At 45.6% G+C, this 17,177-nt stretch overlaps 1 protein-coding gene across 2 annotated transcripts in view; it reads right to left on the reverse strand.

The window, feature by feature from the left end:
- The window catches only part of PPIL2 (peptidylprolyl isomerase like 2), a 61,840-nt gene that overhangs the window by 8,433 nt on the left and 36,230 nt on the right, over positions 1–17,177 (reverse strand). For both annotated transcript variants that reach the window (XR_011646534.1, XM_058281751.1), the window contains exons 11-15: positions 10,778–10,853; positions 10,066–10,172; positions 9,536–9,625; positions 9,007–9,040; positions 7,471–7,588 (exon numbers count right to left, since the gene is read on the reverse strand). Coding sequence is in view for 1 of the 2 variants with exons in the window: in XM_058281751.1 (XP_058137734.1) it covers positions 7,471–7,588; positions 9,007–9,040; positions 9,536–9,625; positions 10,066–10,172; positions 10,778–10,853 (425 nt within the window). In the remaining variant the exon portion in view is untranslated. The remainder of the gene's footprint in view (positions 1–7,470; positions 7,589–9,006; positions 9,041–9,535; positions 9,626–10,065; positions 10,173–10,777; positions 10,854–17,177) is intronic.

Here is a 17,177-nt window from a genome sequence, read left to right on the forward strand (position 1 = left end):
TCTGCACTAGAAGAAAGGGGCAGAACCGGGGAGAACCCTAAGAACCAAACGTCAACAAGTCAGATCCAAGATGGATCAACCAACCGCCCAGCGAATACATCCCTCCTTTGAACAGACAAGCTCTGCCTGGGTGCTAGGCCACAAGTGAGTCTCCACCAGTGTCAGAACCAGCATGGCTGTGGCCCCACAGGCTGACACCAGCGGTTCCCTGTCTATTGCTAATTTCTAACACAGTTCAAAAGCTAGAAAGAGAATGAAAGAAACCAGAAAAGGTAGGAGAAAATTTTTTAAATTAAAGAAAGGGAAAACACGGAACAGAAATTAAATGAAGTCTAAAGCTAGCCTGGAAAGACAAACATAATAAGCAAACCTTTGGCAAGAGCTGTCAGAGAAAGCACAAAACAGTATTAGAAATAAAGGGGATCTCCATGGATCCAGCAGTAGTCATTCAGGCTATTTGAACCAGAGTTCTAGAAACAAAAAACAAAAGGTGACCTCAACCACCCAACAAAAAGACAAATATCCAACCTTCTTGGAAATAGGAAGCAATCCTCCATAAACCCTGCATAAGAGGAAAAGGAAAGGAAAACTCCCAACAGAGCTGCAGCAGTGAAAAAGGGATGCACAACCTCCAAACACACAGACTCGAATACCGTCTTCAGTCAGAAAGGAGGAGGCAGTGAAATTAAGATTAAAAGAAAAAATTAAGATGGGATTGGGTATAAGAAAAGAGAGATAAGCCCGGACAGGAGAGGGAATAAAAGAGAACAGCTCACACTCCATGGAAAAAAGTTTGAAAATCAAGAGATGATGAATCAAATTCTTGCAAAATATCAATTATCCAAGTTGACCCAAAAAGTGGACTACTAGTGAGGAATTACCATGAGGCACTGAATGCCAGGTGACCATCCTTGACCCACAGAGGGCTCCTGGCTGAGTTCCAGCTGCGAACTCTTAACTCCATGGTAGTGTAAACTGTTCCAGGCCATATCTGGCCAGCTCCCCCATTTACTGTATACAGGAAGCCCCTCACTAAGAACTGATAAAACCAGTCCCAAATACCAAGGCCAAGGTCACTGAGAAAGAGAGTGGCAATCCTTTGACAACTATCAGCAGTAGAATACAAGTGTGGCCAGGACCAGCCAGGGCTTACTCCAGGCACACAGAGGTGACACAAAACCAGGCCTGACTAGATTTAGTTAACCTGGTGGTTCCCTCCACAAATTCAAGGGGGCAAAACTGAGCATATGATCATGTTAACAGATGCTAAAAAAGTATTTGAAGTCTGCTAAAAAGCTGGCAGATCAAGAATCTAAACTCTGGAATGTCCATTCCAAAATCAAGCATGCCTTACCACTGTGCTACATTTCTTCTTTCTGAATGTACTCTGCATAATAAAATTTTCTGAAATTGGTAAAAAAAAAAAAAGAAAAAAAAACCTCTCCCCCAAAATATGCCCAACAACAAATTCTATCAGACTGCAAAACTCTTAGCAGAAAGATGCCACTTTCTTTATCTAACCTGGCCCAGTGTCAAGGAAGGTCTGGTGTGAATGACAGAAAAGAGGAAAGGACACCATCTTCTGCTGACAAGCTTGAATATCTAGAAAACCCAAGATACTCAACTAAAAACTATCTGAATTATAAGAGAATTTGACAAAGTGACTAAGTACAGTTTTTTCTGCATGAAGACTGGAAATGAGAAAATTCCTGTTACAATAATATCACAAATTAGGAACTCTTTAGGGAGCACAGATTATCAGGAAGGCACAGGGCCCCTGTGAAGGAAAGTATAAAATCATGTTAAAAAGTATAAAACACAGTCGGGGAGCAGATGTGGCTCAAAGAGTTGAGCACCTTCTTTGCATATGGGAGGTCCCAGGTTTGGTTCCCAGTGCCTCCTAGAAAAAGCAGAAACAACAAGCAAACCAAAAAAAACAACTCAGGGGAGCCAAAGTGGTTCAGTGGTTGAGAGCCAGCTTTCCACATATGAGGTCCTGGGTTCAATCCCTAGCCCCAGGTACCTCAAAAAAATAAAACAAAACAAAAACAAAAATAAACACAGTCAAAGGGAAAGGCAAGCCATGTTCTTAGATGAAAGCTGTGGTATCTATTCCTCCAAATATAGATGTCATGTAAATTCCCATTAGAAACCTAATCAAACGTTAAAGTTTTAGATATGATCTTAAAGTTTACATTTGAGAATAAACAACCAAAAAAAGTAAAACATAATAACAATAATAATAAAAATGGGAAGGAGGGCCTGTCTAGAACATACTATAGAGAACCACTATAATCAAGTAAGTGTAACACTGGCATAGCAATGGAGAAGTGAGCCAGAAGAGAGTTCAGAAAGAGGTCCCAATTTCTATGACAAATTAATATATGACTGGGAGGAGGGAAAGAAAGAAGTCAGGGCTCCCTGCTGTTCCATCTACCAGGAAGAGAGTCCCTTCTGTGTGGGAAACTCTAAACAGGATGTGCCTGGTTTAGGATGTATGCAATTTATGGGGCCTGGCTCCCTGGAAAGAGGATGGAATGCAGGTGTTCCATGCCTGAACGCTCCCGCTGTGGGAGGTGAACTGTACCCCTCTCCTGTCATTCTGAGCCAGAGCACGTGTCCATCACGTGAGCTGGCCCAGCCCCTCCCTGCTGTGCCTTGTCACCACTGGGATCCTAATTTGTCCTAAGGGACAATGCTTAAGATCTCTGACCCCACAACCGATTCTTTGTTTCAAGGGCAAAGGGGACTGGATCTAATAATGGAAGAGAAATTGTCCAAAAGGACATTATTGGGACAACTGAAAAAGCTGGAATATGGACTATATTCCTTATATCAACGTTACTTTTTTAAACGTGATAGCTATACTTAAGGTGGTTACCTGAGTGTTCCTATTCTAAGGAAATATACATGGCCATGTTATGTATTAAAGAAGAATGATATATGCACCCTATTCTCAGATGTTTAGAAGATATTAGACAGATCAGATAAATATAGATAACAGAAATGATAGGCAGATATAATTAGGTCAAATGACATACCAAATATAACAAAATGCTAATGGTTGGTAAATCTGGGTATCTGCATGGATACATTCGAGTTCTATGTATTGTTTTTGTTATTATTTTTGTAATTTTGAAATTATTTAAGGTTTAAAAAAAATTTTTTTAAGTATTTAACAAATCGCATCTAGTGAACTGATGAAAATGTATCACACACACACACACAAAACAACACCACCTGTAAACTGTAAATGAGGACCTAAGGCCTCTAGCAAGCACATGCCCAAGAAAAGAAGCAGTTTCCCAGATTTGGCTCCATGCAGGCTCACATAAAATAGAGAGGATCCTAGACTTCCCATTTGCCTTGAGTTGATCTGCTTGATAGGAGGGCTAAACTCTGAAGCACACCAGTCAGAGCAGAGCCAATTTGCAAAGACAGTGAAAGGTGCTTTTAGCCTTGGTTTGTTGCTTTTGACTAGAAAATCACTGTCCTTACAATAGCTGGATACAAACTTAAGGAACAGCCTAGGAACTAACTCCCAGACTTAACCCTTTAAAATATTAAGATGTACAGGTGCAAAACAAGATTACAAGATAGAAACAGGAAATAATGGCCTAAGCAAAGGAACAATATATAAAAAATGCAGAAACCATCAATGAAGAGGACCAGACTTTGGACTTGGAGGACAGAGGCTTTAAAGTAATGATCCTTAATATGCTCTAGGAGCTAAGAGAAAAGAGAGAAAGAACTAAAGGATATGAGGGAACCAATGAATGACCAATATGGGAGTTTCTCCAGAGAAATACCAGAGCTGAAGAACACAATAATTGAAATGAAAAATTTCCTGGACAGTTTCAACAGCAGAATGGAGGTGGCAGAAGAAAGAATCAGTGAAAATGAAGGTAAGACAATGGAAATGATTCAGGCTAAGGAACAGGAAAATAAAAGAAAAAAAAAATCAGAGCCTATGAGACCAGTGGGATACTATCAAGTGTACCAATAGACACATTATGGGAGTCCCAGAAGGAGAAGACGGTAGAAGGAATATGCAAACAAATAATGGCAGAAAATTTTCTTAAATTTTTTTAAAAAACAGGAATGTGCACATTCAAGAAGTCCAATAAACCCTAAACAGGATAAACTCAAAGAGAACCACACCCAGACACATAGCAGTCAAATTTTTAATGCCAAGGATAAGGAGAGAGTTCTGAAAGCTGCAAGAGAAAAGCAATGAGTTATGTAGAAGGGAATCCCAATAAGATTAAGGGCTGATTTCTCATCAGACACCATGCAGGCAAGAAGAGAGTATGAAATGAAGTGCTGGAGGAAAAAAAATTGGCAAACAAAATTTTATATCCAGCAAGACTTTCTTTCAAAGATGAGGGAAAATGAAAACAAATATAAACAGATAAACAAAAGCTAAAGCAGTTCATCACCTCTAGTCTTCCCTACAAGCAATGCCAAAGGAAATTCCAGCTTCCCTGGAATGAAGCTAAAAGGAAAGGACACTAGATAGTAGAGCAAAGCAACAGAAAGAAGAACCTCCAATGAAAGTAACCATTTGGACAGTGATAAATGCCAGTACTGTTGTGTTGTATTGTTATGTAAACACACTTCTTTCTTCTTATAGGTACTAAAACACAAATGCATAAAAAGTATGATAGGGAAGTGGGTGTGGCTCAAGCAATTGAGCTCCTGTTTACCATATGGAGGACCCAAGTTCAATCCCCAGGACCTCCTGGTAAAAAAAGAAAAAAAGGCATCCCAGACCTGCATGGAGAGGCACAGGCCCCTGCGCAGCGTGGAGAGGTGCACAAAAAAGATGATGACACAACTAGAAAAGAAAAAAAGAAAGAAATGACTTCCATGATCTGCACAACTTTAATTGATGAATCGATGGTTTTGGACAGACAATGTACATATATATAATTTGCAACCAGTACAAAGACAGATGGGAGTACAGAGAAGTAGAGAAACAGTTTACATATATGCTATCGAAAATAAGTTGGTATCAAATCAAATATGATTGTTATAGATTTAGTACCCATAAAAAAATATATATGAAAAGTATATTTGAGGAGGAATTCAAAATGGTACAATACAAAAAGCCAAATAAATATGGAAGGAGGCATTAATGGAAAATTTGAGGATCAAAAATGGTATAAGATTTACAAGCACAAAGAAGCAAAATGGGAAAAGAAAGGCCTGCATTAGCATAGTTACTTTAAATGTAAATGGATTAAACTTCCCAGTCAAAAGGCAGTGACTGGCAAAATGGATTTAAAAAAAGCATGACCCAACTATATGCTCTTTACAACAAACTAATCTTAAATTCAAAGACATAAAAATAAAATAAAGTAAAATAAAATAAAGAACATAAAAAATTCAAAATCATAAGCAGGTTGAAACTGAAAAGATGGAAAAAATACACCATGCAAGTAATAACCAAAAGAAAGCTGAAGTAGCTATATTAGTATCAAATAAAATACGCTTTATGTCAAAAACTGTCATGAGGAACAAAATTACATTTTACAACTTTCACATAATTTTTTAAAAAAGATTTGTTAATTTTACTCCCCTCCCCCAGATGGTTCTCTCATCTGTCTGCTCATTGTTTGCTTGCCTTCTCCAGGAGGCAATGGGACCTGAACCTGGAACCTCACATGGAGGTGAATGTCCAACGGCCCAAGCCACATCTGCTCCTCCAATAATTTCAATGCCCGATAACCTAACATGGTTCAACATCTGCTCAAACAGTCATTTTTGGCAAACATTTAGAAATTCAAATTTTCCCACAGTGTCATAAAACCATCTCCACCATCCTTAACCAACTTTTGCAAGCAGTTATCCACTGCACTCAGAATATGCTACATCAAAATAAAAATCATAGTAAGTCCACACTATACTGTAAATTATTTAATAAATATATCACATCCGCACCAACAAAGCAAGAAAAAGAAATAAAAGGCATACGAATTGGAAAGGAAGAAGTGAAAGTTTCCCTATTTGCATATGACATGATCCTATAGACAGAAAACCCTGAAAAATCCACAACAAAGTTCCTCATGCTAATAAATGAATTCAACAAAGTGGTGGGATACAAGATCAACATGCAAATATCAGCAGTGTTGAGATACCCAGATACCCAGAAATGAACAATATAAAAAAGAAATCAAGCAAAAAATTCTATTCCATTTATAATAGCAACTGGAGGCCTCTGCCAGCTCACCCAAGAACAGGAGGGGATAGGTGGGGAGGGGCCATCACCACTGTGGTCACCTCCAAATCTACAAACCACCCCATCTTGATTACTTTGTTCTGGACGCTTTGGTCACTGGGTCCTGCCAAAGGCCACTCCCCTCAGCCTGGGTCCACACCCCAACCCACTCTGTGGACAGCCCCTCTCCAACCTGCTTCTTTTGTATTGACAAATTGACACACCTGTGATCTCATAGCACCTCAAAAATGACCAAGGAGAAAATGCCTTTTTTGACCCCACATTCCTCTCCAAGACCAGATATCCCCAGAACTGCCACACTCAGCTCCTTGAGCCCACTGTCCCCAACGATGTTCCCAATACAGTCATCAAAACTTCACCGCCGGCTCCTTTCCAGGTACCACATTGCTCAGAGGCCATCCCTCACCCCCGGCACTCTAGGTGGGCCTGGCCTCTGGCTTCATATCTGTTCCTTGCTTCTAGCCCTCTCAGCACCAAACAACCCAGCAGAGCAGTCTAGTTGGTGTTTCACAGGCATGACACAGAAATGTTCAAGGCACAATTCCTCCTCCCTGGCATCCTTTTCCACAAACAGCACCACATCAGTGGCTGCACAGTCCCTGGCACCATACCTTCTTCGTGGCACCCGCCGGGCCCAACCAGCTCCCCCTCTGGTTCCTGTCTTGCAGCTGAGCACGCCTCTCCCTGGTAAGCAGCCCCTCCCCGCCCCCACATTCACGTGCAGATCCCCTCTCCACCAAGAGCCACAACAATCAAAGCCAGGTCGTATCTCCCTTGAAACCCACCCCCATGTACCCCTCAGCATTAGAATGTGATCCAGACCCTCTTGCAGCGCCGCCCAGCAGTCTGGTTTCTGTTGTTCAACACACTAAACCCTCCCTGGTGACATCCCTCAGCCCCCCTCGCCATCCCATGCATCTGGGCTTTGGTTGCCTTCCCCCAGACTTTGTGACGCTGCCAGGTAGGTACTGCCTCCTCTTCTGCAATGAGCGCCCATCACTGCATGGGGTCCTGCCTGCCGACTTGCTCTAGGGGCTCCCCTTTCCCCTTCCAACCATCAGCACAGGGGCTTGGGGGATGAGTCTCCCCACATGGCCTGCCCACTTTGGGAAATGGGTTTGAGGAAAGGGCAACGTCCAGGGCAGGGTCAGAGGAAGAGCCTCAGGGGGCTCCAGCTCAGGTCCCCAGGCCCCCCGACAGCCAGCCCAGCCCCGAGGTGGGGGACTCACAACTGAGACTTGTTGCTGTTGGGCCCCGAGTTGGCCATGCTGAGGACGCCCCTACCCGTGTGCGAGAGGTTGGGCCGGAACTCGTCTTTGAAGGGCTTGCCCCAGTACGACTCGCCACCTGCAAGGGAAAGGGCATCCCTGGAGGCGGGCATCCCCACAGCCAGCAATGACGCCTCCCAGAAAGGCCTTCTCAACCGTAGCCCCGAGCCCCAGGGCCCACCACAGGCCTGGCATGCTACCAGGGGGGCTGGGGGCAGGCTCGTGGGATCCAGCCACCACACGCTGGCTTTTCTGGGCCTCAGCCACCCCACCTGGGGCACTGGGACCACCCTGCTCGACTGTCTCCATTGCCACCTGTGAGAGCTGTTCAAGTGCCCACTCACCCCCTGGAGCAGGCTCTTCTCTGTCTCAGAGCTTTTTTGGACTTATTTGTTTTGAGTTTTAAAAACACTTCCTCCTGTTTGTACTGAGACCACTTGCCCTGCTAGGGGCCAAAAGTCCTCAAACATCAAAAGTAAGCAACGCTGAAGAGGACGACCATCAAGTTGTATTTGAAACACACCAGTTTCGGTGGCCTTTAATTCTATTTGTGGCACCATCTGTCCCAGGTGGTGAACTTGGGGAGCGAGTGATTGGGCCCCAGCTAACAAGAAGCACCTCCCATGGTCCCAGGGCCCTGAGGTGTCCTCATCACAAGCCCCCCACGGGCCTGCCTGGCCTGCAGCCCTCTCGGCCCCTGCACCCCTCGAGGCAGGCACCACCACTCACTCATGCCAGGTCCCTGCACGGGGCCTGGCCCAGAGGACAGGAAATAAAGGCTCAAGGCCGCAGGGTGAGTGGCCCATGAGGGAAAGGGCATGGCCAGAGATAACAGGCTGAGGTGGGCTCTGAGGCAGGCTCTGAGGCAGGGAAGGTCTGTGAGGTCAGGAAGTGGGCCCAGCCTCCCCTCGCCAGGCTCCCTTGAGTCTCCTCTGTCTGAGAGCAGTGGCCCCAGCCTGGCCCCATGGCCCAGCTGCTCTGCCTTTAGCTGGGTGGCCACAGGCAGGGCCCCACCTCTCTCTCAAAGAGGCTCATCACACCCACCTGACCTGGGGTCAGACACTGAGTGGTGGCAAGAGGCCTGTGAGAAGCCGGCTTCTGCCATGACCCTGACACCCTGCCCCACAGGACCCTGCCCCACGGAAATGCAGCGCTGCCCAGAATTGTGCCCCAATGCCACCAGGAGCAACCGAGGAAGGGATGGCTAGAACCAGGCTGACCTATCTCTGAGGTTACCATCCCATCCAAGCAGGCCCATGGAAGGCATGACGTGCTCCTGCTCTATAACTGTCATTTAGGCCCAAGGACCACCCCAATACCCCCTGTGTTGCAAATGAGAAAACTGAGGGACATGCCTTGAGGCCACACAGCACGCTGGTGACTGAGCTGTGATTTGATTTGACATCTGGAACTCTCTACGTGGCCCCCTCCTCCAACGCCCTACAGAGGAGCCAAAGTTGTCCCAGAAAGAGGGGTCCAGCCAGCCCCTGTACCTACCTGTGCCTGTGCCAGTGGGGTCACCCCCTTGAATCTGGGAGAAGAACAAAAACCAATGAGCAAGCTATGTCCTACCACCCCCAGGCTTGTGACCCTCCCCCAGCTCTGCTGAGGCTCTCGCCCCCACCTCATGCCCCACTGCCCAGCCCTGGTATCTGCGTCCACACCCACCATCTGATTCTGACTGAACAAATACCCCACCTGTCAGACAGAGGTCCAACAAAAAGGTGTAAACTCTCCATGAGGACAAGGGTCACTTCTGGGCCACCACTCAGAACAAAGCCACTTGAGCTTGAGCTTGAGACTTGAGGGGTCAGCCTGCAAGTTCCCTGTCCCTGAGGAGTAGGGGCTCACAGGGTCTGAGAGAGGCATCACCTCCACTTTCGGTCCTGACCTGAGCATCCCACAGAGCCCACCCAGACTTCACATCCAGGGCCCTGCGTCCCACAGAGCTGCCCTGTTTCAGAGCCCGCCCTAGCCCCCATGTCTCACAAAGCCCCAATGGTCAGTGGTCAAACATGTCACTCACCACAAAGTTCCTGATGGATCGGTGAAAGATGGTACCATCATAATAATTCTTCTTGCAGAGCTTGATGAAGTTTTCACAGGTTTTTGGTGTCTGCAAAACAGCCCAGACACTCCTGTGATGCCACAGGCGACCAAAGGGAGGCTCACAACAGCACCCAGGGCCCTCATCACAGGGCAGGAGATGGGCAGCCGCCCAGCCTCTCAGAGCCCTAGAGGCCCTGCACCAGGCCAGGCCAGACAGGCTAGGGAAGGGCCTCGGGGCTGAAGAGCGGAGCTCCTGCAGCACCGGTGCCCACAACAGGGCCCTGGGGAAAAAGCAGGAGCAGGGCACAGGTGCGGGCAGACTCTAGGCACGTGACAGGGGCGCGCACCTGCCCAGGAGGGTCAACAGGAGTTCCCTCGGGAGGGGTCATTTCTATGTCAATCGGATATCTGTTCAGCGCCACATTAGATCTGGCTGTCAAACTGCCAGAAAGATCACCCCTGGAGGTGGCAGGGTAAGTGGGACTGTGGGCTCGACCCCACACCTACCAGGTCACAGTGCAGCTCGAGGTTGAGGTCGCCCCTGTTGGTGTGAAGCCGCACATAGCCCTTTTTCTTCACAAACTGGTACCGCAGGACGTCCTCGTCAACGGCAGCTGCAAAGAGAGGGCCTGAGCTCGGCCGCCTGCTCCCCCCACCCCGGGAGGCTGGGCCTAGGCCCTTAACGAACAAGTTTAGGAGTCAGGTGGCATCTAGCCTGGGTTGCAACCCCACTTCTGGGGGGACACTGAGAGTGCAAGGGGCTCACTGAGGCAGCATGGAGCTATGGGTAGAGTGACCAAGGAAAAGCTCAACAGTTAAAAGGGGAAACTGAAAAAGCCTGGAAGCAGGGTGGGCTGGGAATGGAAGGGAGTGAGGAGCCTGGGGACTCTGCCAAGGGGGGCCCAGCGATGGCGAGTCAAGTGCCCGTGGGCAGCACGGGCAGGATGTAGGCACGAGGCCGGGGGTAAGATGGGCCCAGCTGAAGTCCAATGTCAGGACAAGGTGAGGAAGCCTCTGGGCCAGCCCAGGACACAGAACCTACTCTCAAGGAGGACCCAGCCCTGCCTGACCACTCCTGAGCTGCTGAGGAGACCCAAGTCCAGGGCTGAGAGACAAGGGCTGAGGCAGGTGGTGGGGAGGAAGGTGCGCAGTGCCCTCTCCCGCCCACCCTCCCGTTGACACTGCTGCACTGTGTGGTCTGGAGGCATCAGGCGGCTACCTGCTTCGTGCGTGGTCTCGGGAACCATGGCGGTGGACGTGAAGGAGGCGCTGACCTTCCCGGTGGAATAATGGGCCTGCAGAGAAAGGCGCCGTGAGCACATCTGTGACGCCCCCGGAGGGGGCTTCGGGGCCAGCCCGCCTGTGCCAACGCTCTGCCCGTACCACGTGCCAGCCTCACAGTCACAGCCCTGCACAAGGCCTCCCCCCAGGAGGGCACACTGGCCGCGCACCCACCAGCTCCATAGCGCCTCCAGAGGCCCCTGGCCCTGACTGCACTGGCCTCTCCCACAGGACCAGGCAGGAGCTGGGCACCTGCGCTGTCTGCGGATGAGGGACAAAATGCAGAGGGCAGGGAAGGCTGGTGTCAGCCAGGATGCTCGAGGCAGAGGGACCTGCATTGATGGGAACCAGGGTCTCAGGGGCCTCTGGGCTGGGCTGATGACCCGGCTAGCCAAAGGAACAGAAGGGGATGGGGGGGGCAGGCAGGATGGAAGAAACCGCACCCCAAAAACCAGAGGCACATGACCACGCAACATCGGAAGACGCTTCTCCCTGTGGTCGGCAAAACCCTGGACATAAGACCACAGGCACAACTGGCCACCTCTATGATAAGGATAAAGAGAGACTTTTAGTTTCATTTTATGAGTTTCAAATTTTCTACCATGGAATCTAAGCCACCTCTCAATTGGAAACAAGGGTGGGCATCACCATCCCCAAATCCTCAACATCGAGGAGTGAACAAACATAAGGAGGGAATGCAACTATGGACCAGAGTAGACCTATTACTCTAGCAGTGGAAGATCTCGTAACATTGATAGAAAAACAGTGGCCACCAGAGGTTCTGGGGGGAGGGAGAGGGAAGAACTGGTGTAACAGAGGGCACTGTGGGGACACTGGAATTATCCTGCAAGGCATAGCAATGATGGATATGGGCCATTATACACTTTGTCAAAACCTATAAAATTGTGCAAAGTGTAAACTATACAGTGTAAACTATAGATCATTGTTGGTTAACAAGACTTCGAAATAAGAAAGCACTTGAAAAGATAAACAAGACCAAGAGGTGGTTTTTTGAGAAGATCAACAAAATTGACAAACCTTTAGCGAGACTAACAAAGAAAAAAAGAGAGAAGATGCAAAATACACAAAATAAGAAATGAGAAAGGAGATATCACCACTGACCCCACAGAATTAAAGACTATCATAAGAGGATACTTTGAAAAACTATATTCCAACAAAAATGACAATTCAGAGGAAATGGACAAATTTCTAGAAACATCAGCAGCCCATATTGACGAAAGAAGAAATAGATGATCTCAACAAACCAATCACAAGTAAAGAGATAGAAACGGTCATTAAAACCTCCCAACTAAGAAGAGCCAGGGCCAGACGGCTTCACAGGTGAATTCTACAAAACATTCCGGAAAGAACTAACACCAATCCTGCTGAAACTATTCCAAAAAATCGAAACAGAAGGAACATTGCCTAACTCCTTCTATGATGCCAACATTACCCTAGTACCAAAGCCAAACAAAGACACCACAAGAAAGGAAAATTACAGACCAATTTCTCTAATGAACCTAGACGCAAAAATACTTAACAAAATACTTGCTAATCGTATTCAACAACACAGTAAATGAATTATACACCACGACCAAGTGGGATTCATTCCAGGTATGCAAGGATGGTTCAACGTAAGAAAATCAATCAACGTAATACACCATATAAACAGATTGAAGGAAAAAAATCACATGATTATATCTAAAGATGCAGAAAAAGCATTTGACAAAATACAGCACACTTTCTTGATAAAAACACTCCAAAAGATCGGAATACAAGGAAAAGTTTTGAACATGATAAAAAGTATATATGAAAAACCTACAGCCAACATTGTTTACAATGGAGAAATCCTAAAATCCTTCCCTCTAAAGTCAGGAACAAGACAAGGATGTCCATTGTCTCCCCTTCTATTTAACATTGTCTTAGAAGTACTTGCTCGAGCACTGAGGCAAGAACCAGATATAAAAGGCATTCAAATTGGAAAGGAAGAAGTCAAAATCTCATTATTTGCAGATGATATGATCCTATACATAGAAAACCCTGAGAGATCTACAACAAAGCTTCTAGAACTCATAAATGAGTTTAGTAAAGTCGCAGGTTATAAGATCAATGCACAAAAATCAGTAGCATTTCTGTACACCAATAATGACCAAGATCAGGAGGAAATCAAGAAACAAATACCATTTACAATAGTAAATAAAAAAATCAAATATTTAGGAATAAATTTAACTAAAGATGTAAAAAACTTATACACTGAAAACTATACAAGACTGTTCAAGGAAATCAAAGACCTAAATAAATGGAAGAATATTCCTTGTTCATGGATAGGATGACTAAATATTATTAAGATGTCTATCCTACCAAAACTGATCTACACATTCAGTGCAATCCCAATAAAAATCAACACAGCCTTCTTTAAGGAACTAGAAAAACTAACTGAAATTTATTTGGAAAGGAAAGAGGCCCTGAATAGCCAAAGACATATTGAAAAAGAAAAACGAAATTGGAGGAATCACACTACCTGACTTCAAAACATACTACAAAGCTACAGTAGTGAAAACAGCATGGTATTGGCATAATGAGAGACACACAGACCAATGGAATCAAATTGAAAGTTCTGATATAGAACCTCACATATAGAGCCATATAATATTCGATAAAGCCACCAAACCCTCTCAACTGGGAGAGAATGGCCTATTCAACAAATGGTGCCTGGAGAACTGGATATCCATATGTAGAAGAATGAAAGAGGATTACCATCTCACACCCTATACAAAGATCAACTCAAGATGGATCAAAGACTTAATTATAAGAGCCAAGACCATAAAGACCTTGGAAAGCAGTGTAGGGAAACATCTACAAGACCTTGTAATAGGAAATGGCTTCATGAATATCACACCAAATGCACGAGCAGCAAAAGAATAGATAAATGGGACTTCCTCAAAATTAAAGCCTTCTGCACCTCAAAGGAGTTTGTCAAGAAAGTAAAAAGGGAACCCACACAATGGGAGAAAATATTTGGCAACCATATATCTGATAAGAGACTTATAACTTGCATATATAAAGAACTCATATATCTTGAAAATAAAAAGATAAACAACCCATTTAAAAAATGGGAAAAAGATTTAAACAGACGCTTCTCCAAAGAAGAAATACAAATGGCTAAAAAGCACATGAAAAAATGCCCCAAATCTCTAGCTATCAGGGAAATGCAAATCAAAACTACAATGAGATACCATCTTACTCCCATAAGATTGGCAGCTATGAAAAAAACAGAATACAAATGCTGGAGAGGATGTGAAGAAATGGGAACACTCATCCACTGCTGGTGGGAATGCAGAAGGATACAACCATTCTGGAGGACAGTTTGGCAGTTTCTCAAAAAACTAACCATAGATTTGCCATATGACCCAGCAATACCACTGCTTGGTATATACCCAGCAGAACTGAAAACAAGGACACAAACTGATATATGCTCACCAATGTTCATAGCAGCATTGTTCACTATCGCCAAAAGTTGGAATCAACCCAAATGCCCATCAACAGATGAGTGGATCAATAAAATGTGGTATATACATACAATGGAATACTACTCGGCTTTAAGAACAAATACACTACAAACACACGTGATAACCGGATGAATCTTGAGAACCTTATGCTGAGTGAAGCAACCCAGGCATTGAAGGACAAATACTACATGACCTCAATGATATGAAATAAGCAAGCTGCCTCAGAGAGCTAGAGACTGGAAGATAGGCTTACAGGAAATCAGGGGGTGGAGGAAGGATATGAGCCGACGTCTGCAGGGGTGGAATCTATGATGAGCTGGCGGTAAGTATGAGCACAAAGAAGAGATAAAATGGGGGCAAGGGGTTGCCTTTGGGTGGGGCTTTGCAGGTTTGAGGGGGGCTGGGGATGGGCGGATGGGTAATAGTGTCCAAAAAATTGGGGGGAGGGAGGGGCAACATATGAACATAGGAGAGTGTCAGGTGTTGGTTGAGAGTAAAATGCTGAGAAAACTGTATCAAAATATAATTAAAAGGGTTACCTGTTTAGGATGCTCAGAGGGGATGATCTGACACGGGACGGACTCCTGGGGAATGTCTGAATGCTCATTTTGCCAGGGTGGGTTGTACCATTGGATAGAGACCCAAGCAGTGAGAGTTGGGGTGGACCTACATCCTGGGGAGGACTAATGCCATCAAAAAAGAGGGAACTGTATCTCTCGAGAGAAAGGATGGTTCCCAGGGCATTAGGGCAGTTGAGCAAGTCAGGCCCTGACCACTGTTGCAAGTATCTCTGGATGTGGCTCCTCGGGAAATGGAGATTAGCTGTTGCTGTGGGCCCCAAGGGGAGGGGAAAATGGATGTTGAATGGATGGAACCAAGGTAAATGTGGGGGTGAGAGAGGAGTTTCGCGAGAGTACACAAGGATGGATATAAAACATGTAATATTACACCAAAAACATATAGGGGACCACAGACTAATAATGTAAACCATAAGGTAAAACATAGGATAACTAAAAATTTAGAAAACTGTATATCCTAAAGTATGGACCACAATGTAAGCACAGATGTCACCTTGTTTGAAAGCTATTGTCTCAGAGTCTATATATCAGTTTAAGTAAATATGATATGAATAAGTTATAAGAATATCGCTGTGGAAGGAAAAAGGTTTTATGGTGGATGTGTGGGAGTACTGTATATTTTATATATGAATTACTGTGATCTAAGGCTCTTGTGAAGAGAAGCTCAATAATTAGGAAAAAAGAAAAGAAAAAGATAGGATGTAGAATTTTTCCAAATCAATACGTATTCTATATCTAACCTTTAAACCCATCGCTATATTCCATTTTACTAGTAAGGGATCCTGACATTATATTGGGCTTCACTTTACAGGAAGTTTTGGATCACAGAGTGGTTCAACAATGGCAGCGGAGGAATACTGGTATGGGATGTTATTGACAGGTGATATATGGTTGACAGGGGGTTATACAGGGCATATGTCCAGGGTGCATGGTAATGTCTGGATATACTCATAGTGGAAACAATTAAAAACAACAGCTGGGGGGGTACTGGGTTCCTGGCCGGGGGTGCTCTGTTGTGGTCCCTAGGGGAGCAGCAGCAGTCCCCCAGGTGCAATGGTAAGGACCAGGAAGGAATGAGGGTCCAACAGTGAGCCCCTGATACTAATGACTATCCTTGTGAGCCTATACGCCTGAAATAAGAACAAGGCCTAGAGCAGCACTGTGCCTGGGAGTTTCCTCCTGACAGCCTTCATGTTACTCAAATGTGGCCACTCTCGAAGCCAAACTCAGCATGTAAATGCAACGCACTCCCCCCAGCGTGGGACATGACACCCGGGGATGAGCCTCCCTGGCACCGAGGGATCACTACCAAGCACCAGCTGATGATGCAACTAGAAAATGACCTTGAATTAAAGGTTCAACGCGGACCAGCAGAATATCCCTGTCTACATATAATAACAGGAGTTTAAAATGCTGTTTGACCTAATGTAAGGGGGAAATGGAAAGGAGAAATGAGTTTATATGGCTATGAGTCTCTAAAAAAGAGTCTGGAGGTTGTCAGAAGGATTGCCCTTATGCACACCTGAGCAGAGTCTCAGAGACAGATAAAGTAGATACAACCCCAGGTATTGGTTCTTTTGAGGGCTAAAGAGACCCACAGGTTCTATGGTCATGGCAGATGGGGTTCACTACCATGTCAGGTGGCCCTTCTTTGGAGCTGGTGTTTCTGCGTGATGGAGTTGGACACAGATAGGATCTCTTTTCACAAGACTTTCATGCTACTTTACTGGAATTTAGCTGGTGCTAGGATTTAAGATATATCTAGGGGATTTGAATCTCTGGACTGACAATATGCTAGCCAGGCCCGGAGCCTCAACAGACTTCAACTCCTACACTCTGATTTATTGGACCTACCCCACTCAGCTAACATGGAGTTGAAGAATGTCAACCACCACACCATGGAACCTAGAGTGCCTACAACTGAAAGCAGGAGGATTGCATCCAGTATCCATGTGGAATCTAAGCCTCCTCTTGACATAGATGTGCAATGGACACAACCAATCCAAGGTCCACAGAGAAAATGTGGCATTGATGTGGGAAAAGTGGCCATGGTGGCTGCTGGGTGTGGGAAATGGGAGGAAGAGATGAGATGTGGAGGCGTTTTCGGGACTTGGAGTTGTCCTGGGTGGTGCTTCAGGGACAATTACCGGACATTGTAGATCCTCCCAGGGCCCACTGGATGGAACATGGGAGAGTATGGGCTATGATGTGGACCACTGACCATGAGGTGCAGCGATGCCCAGAGATATAC

Source organism: Dasypus novemcinctus, chromosome 19 (genome assembly GCF_030445035.2).
Source record: "Dasypus novemcinctus isolate mDasNov1 chromosome 19, mDasNov1.1.hap2, whole genome shotgun sequence".
Lineage (NCBI taxonomy): Eukaryota > Metazoa > Chordata > Mammalia > Cingulata > Dasypodidae > Dasypus > Dasypus novemcinctus.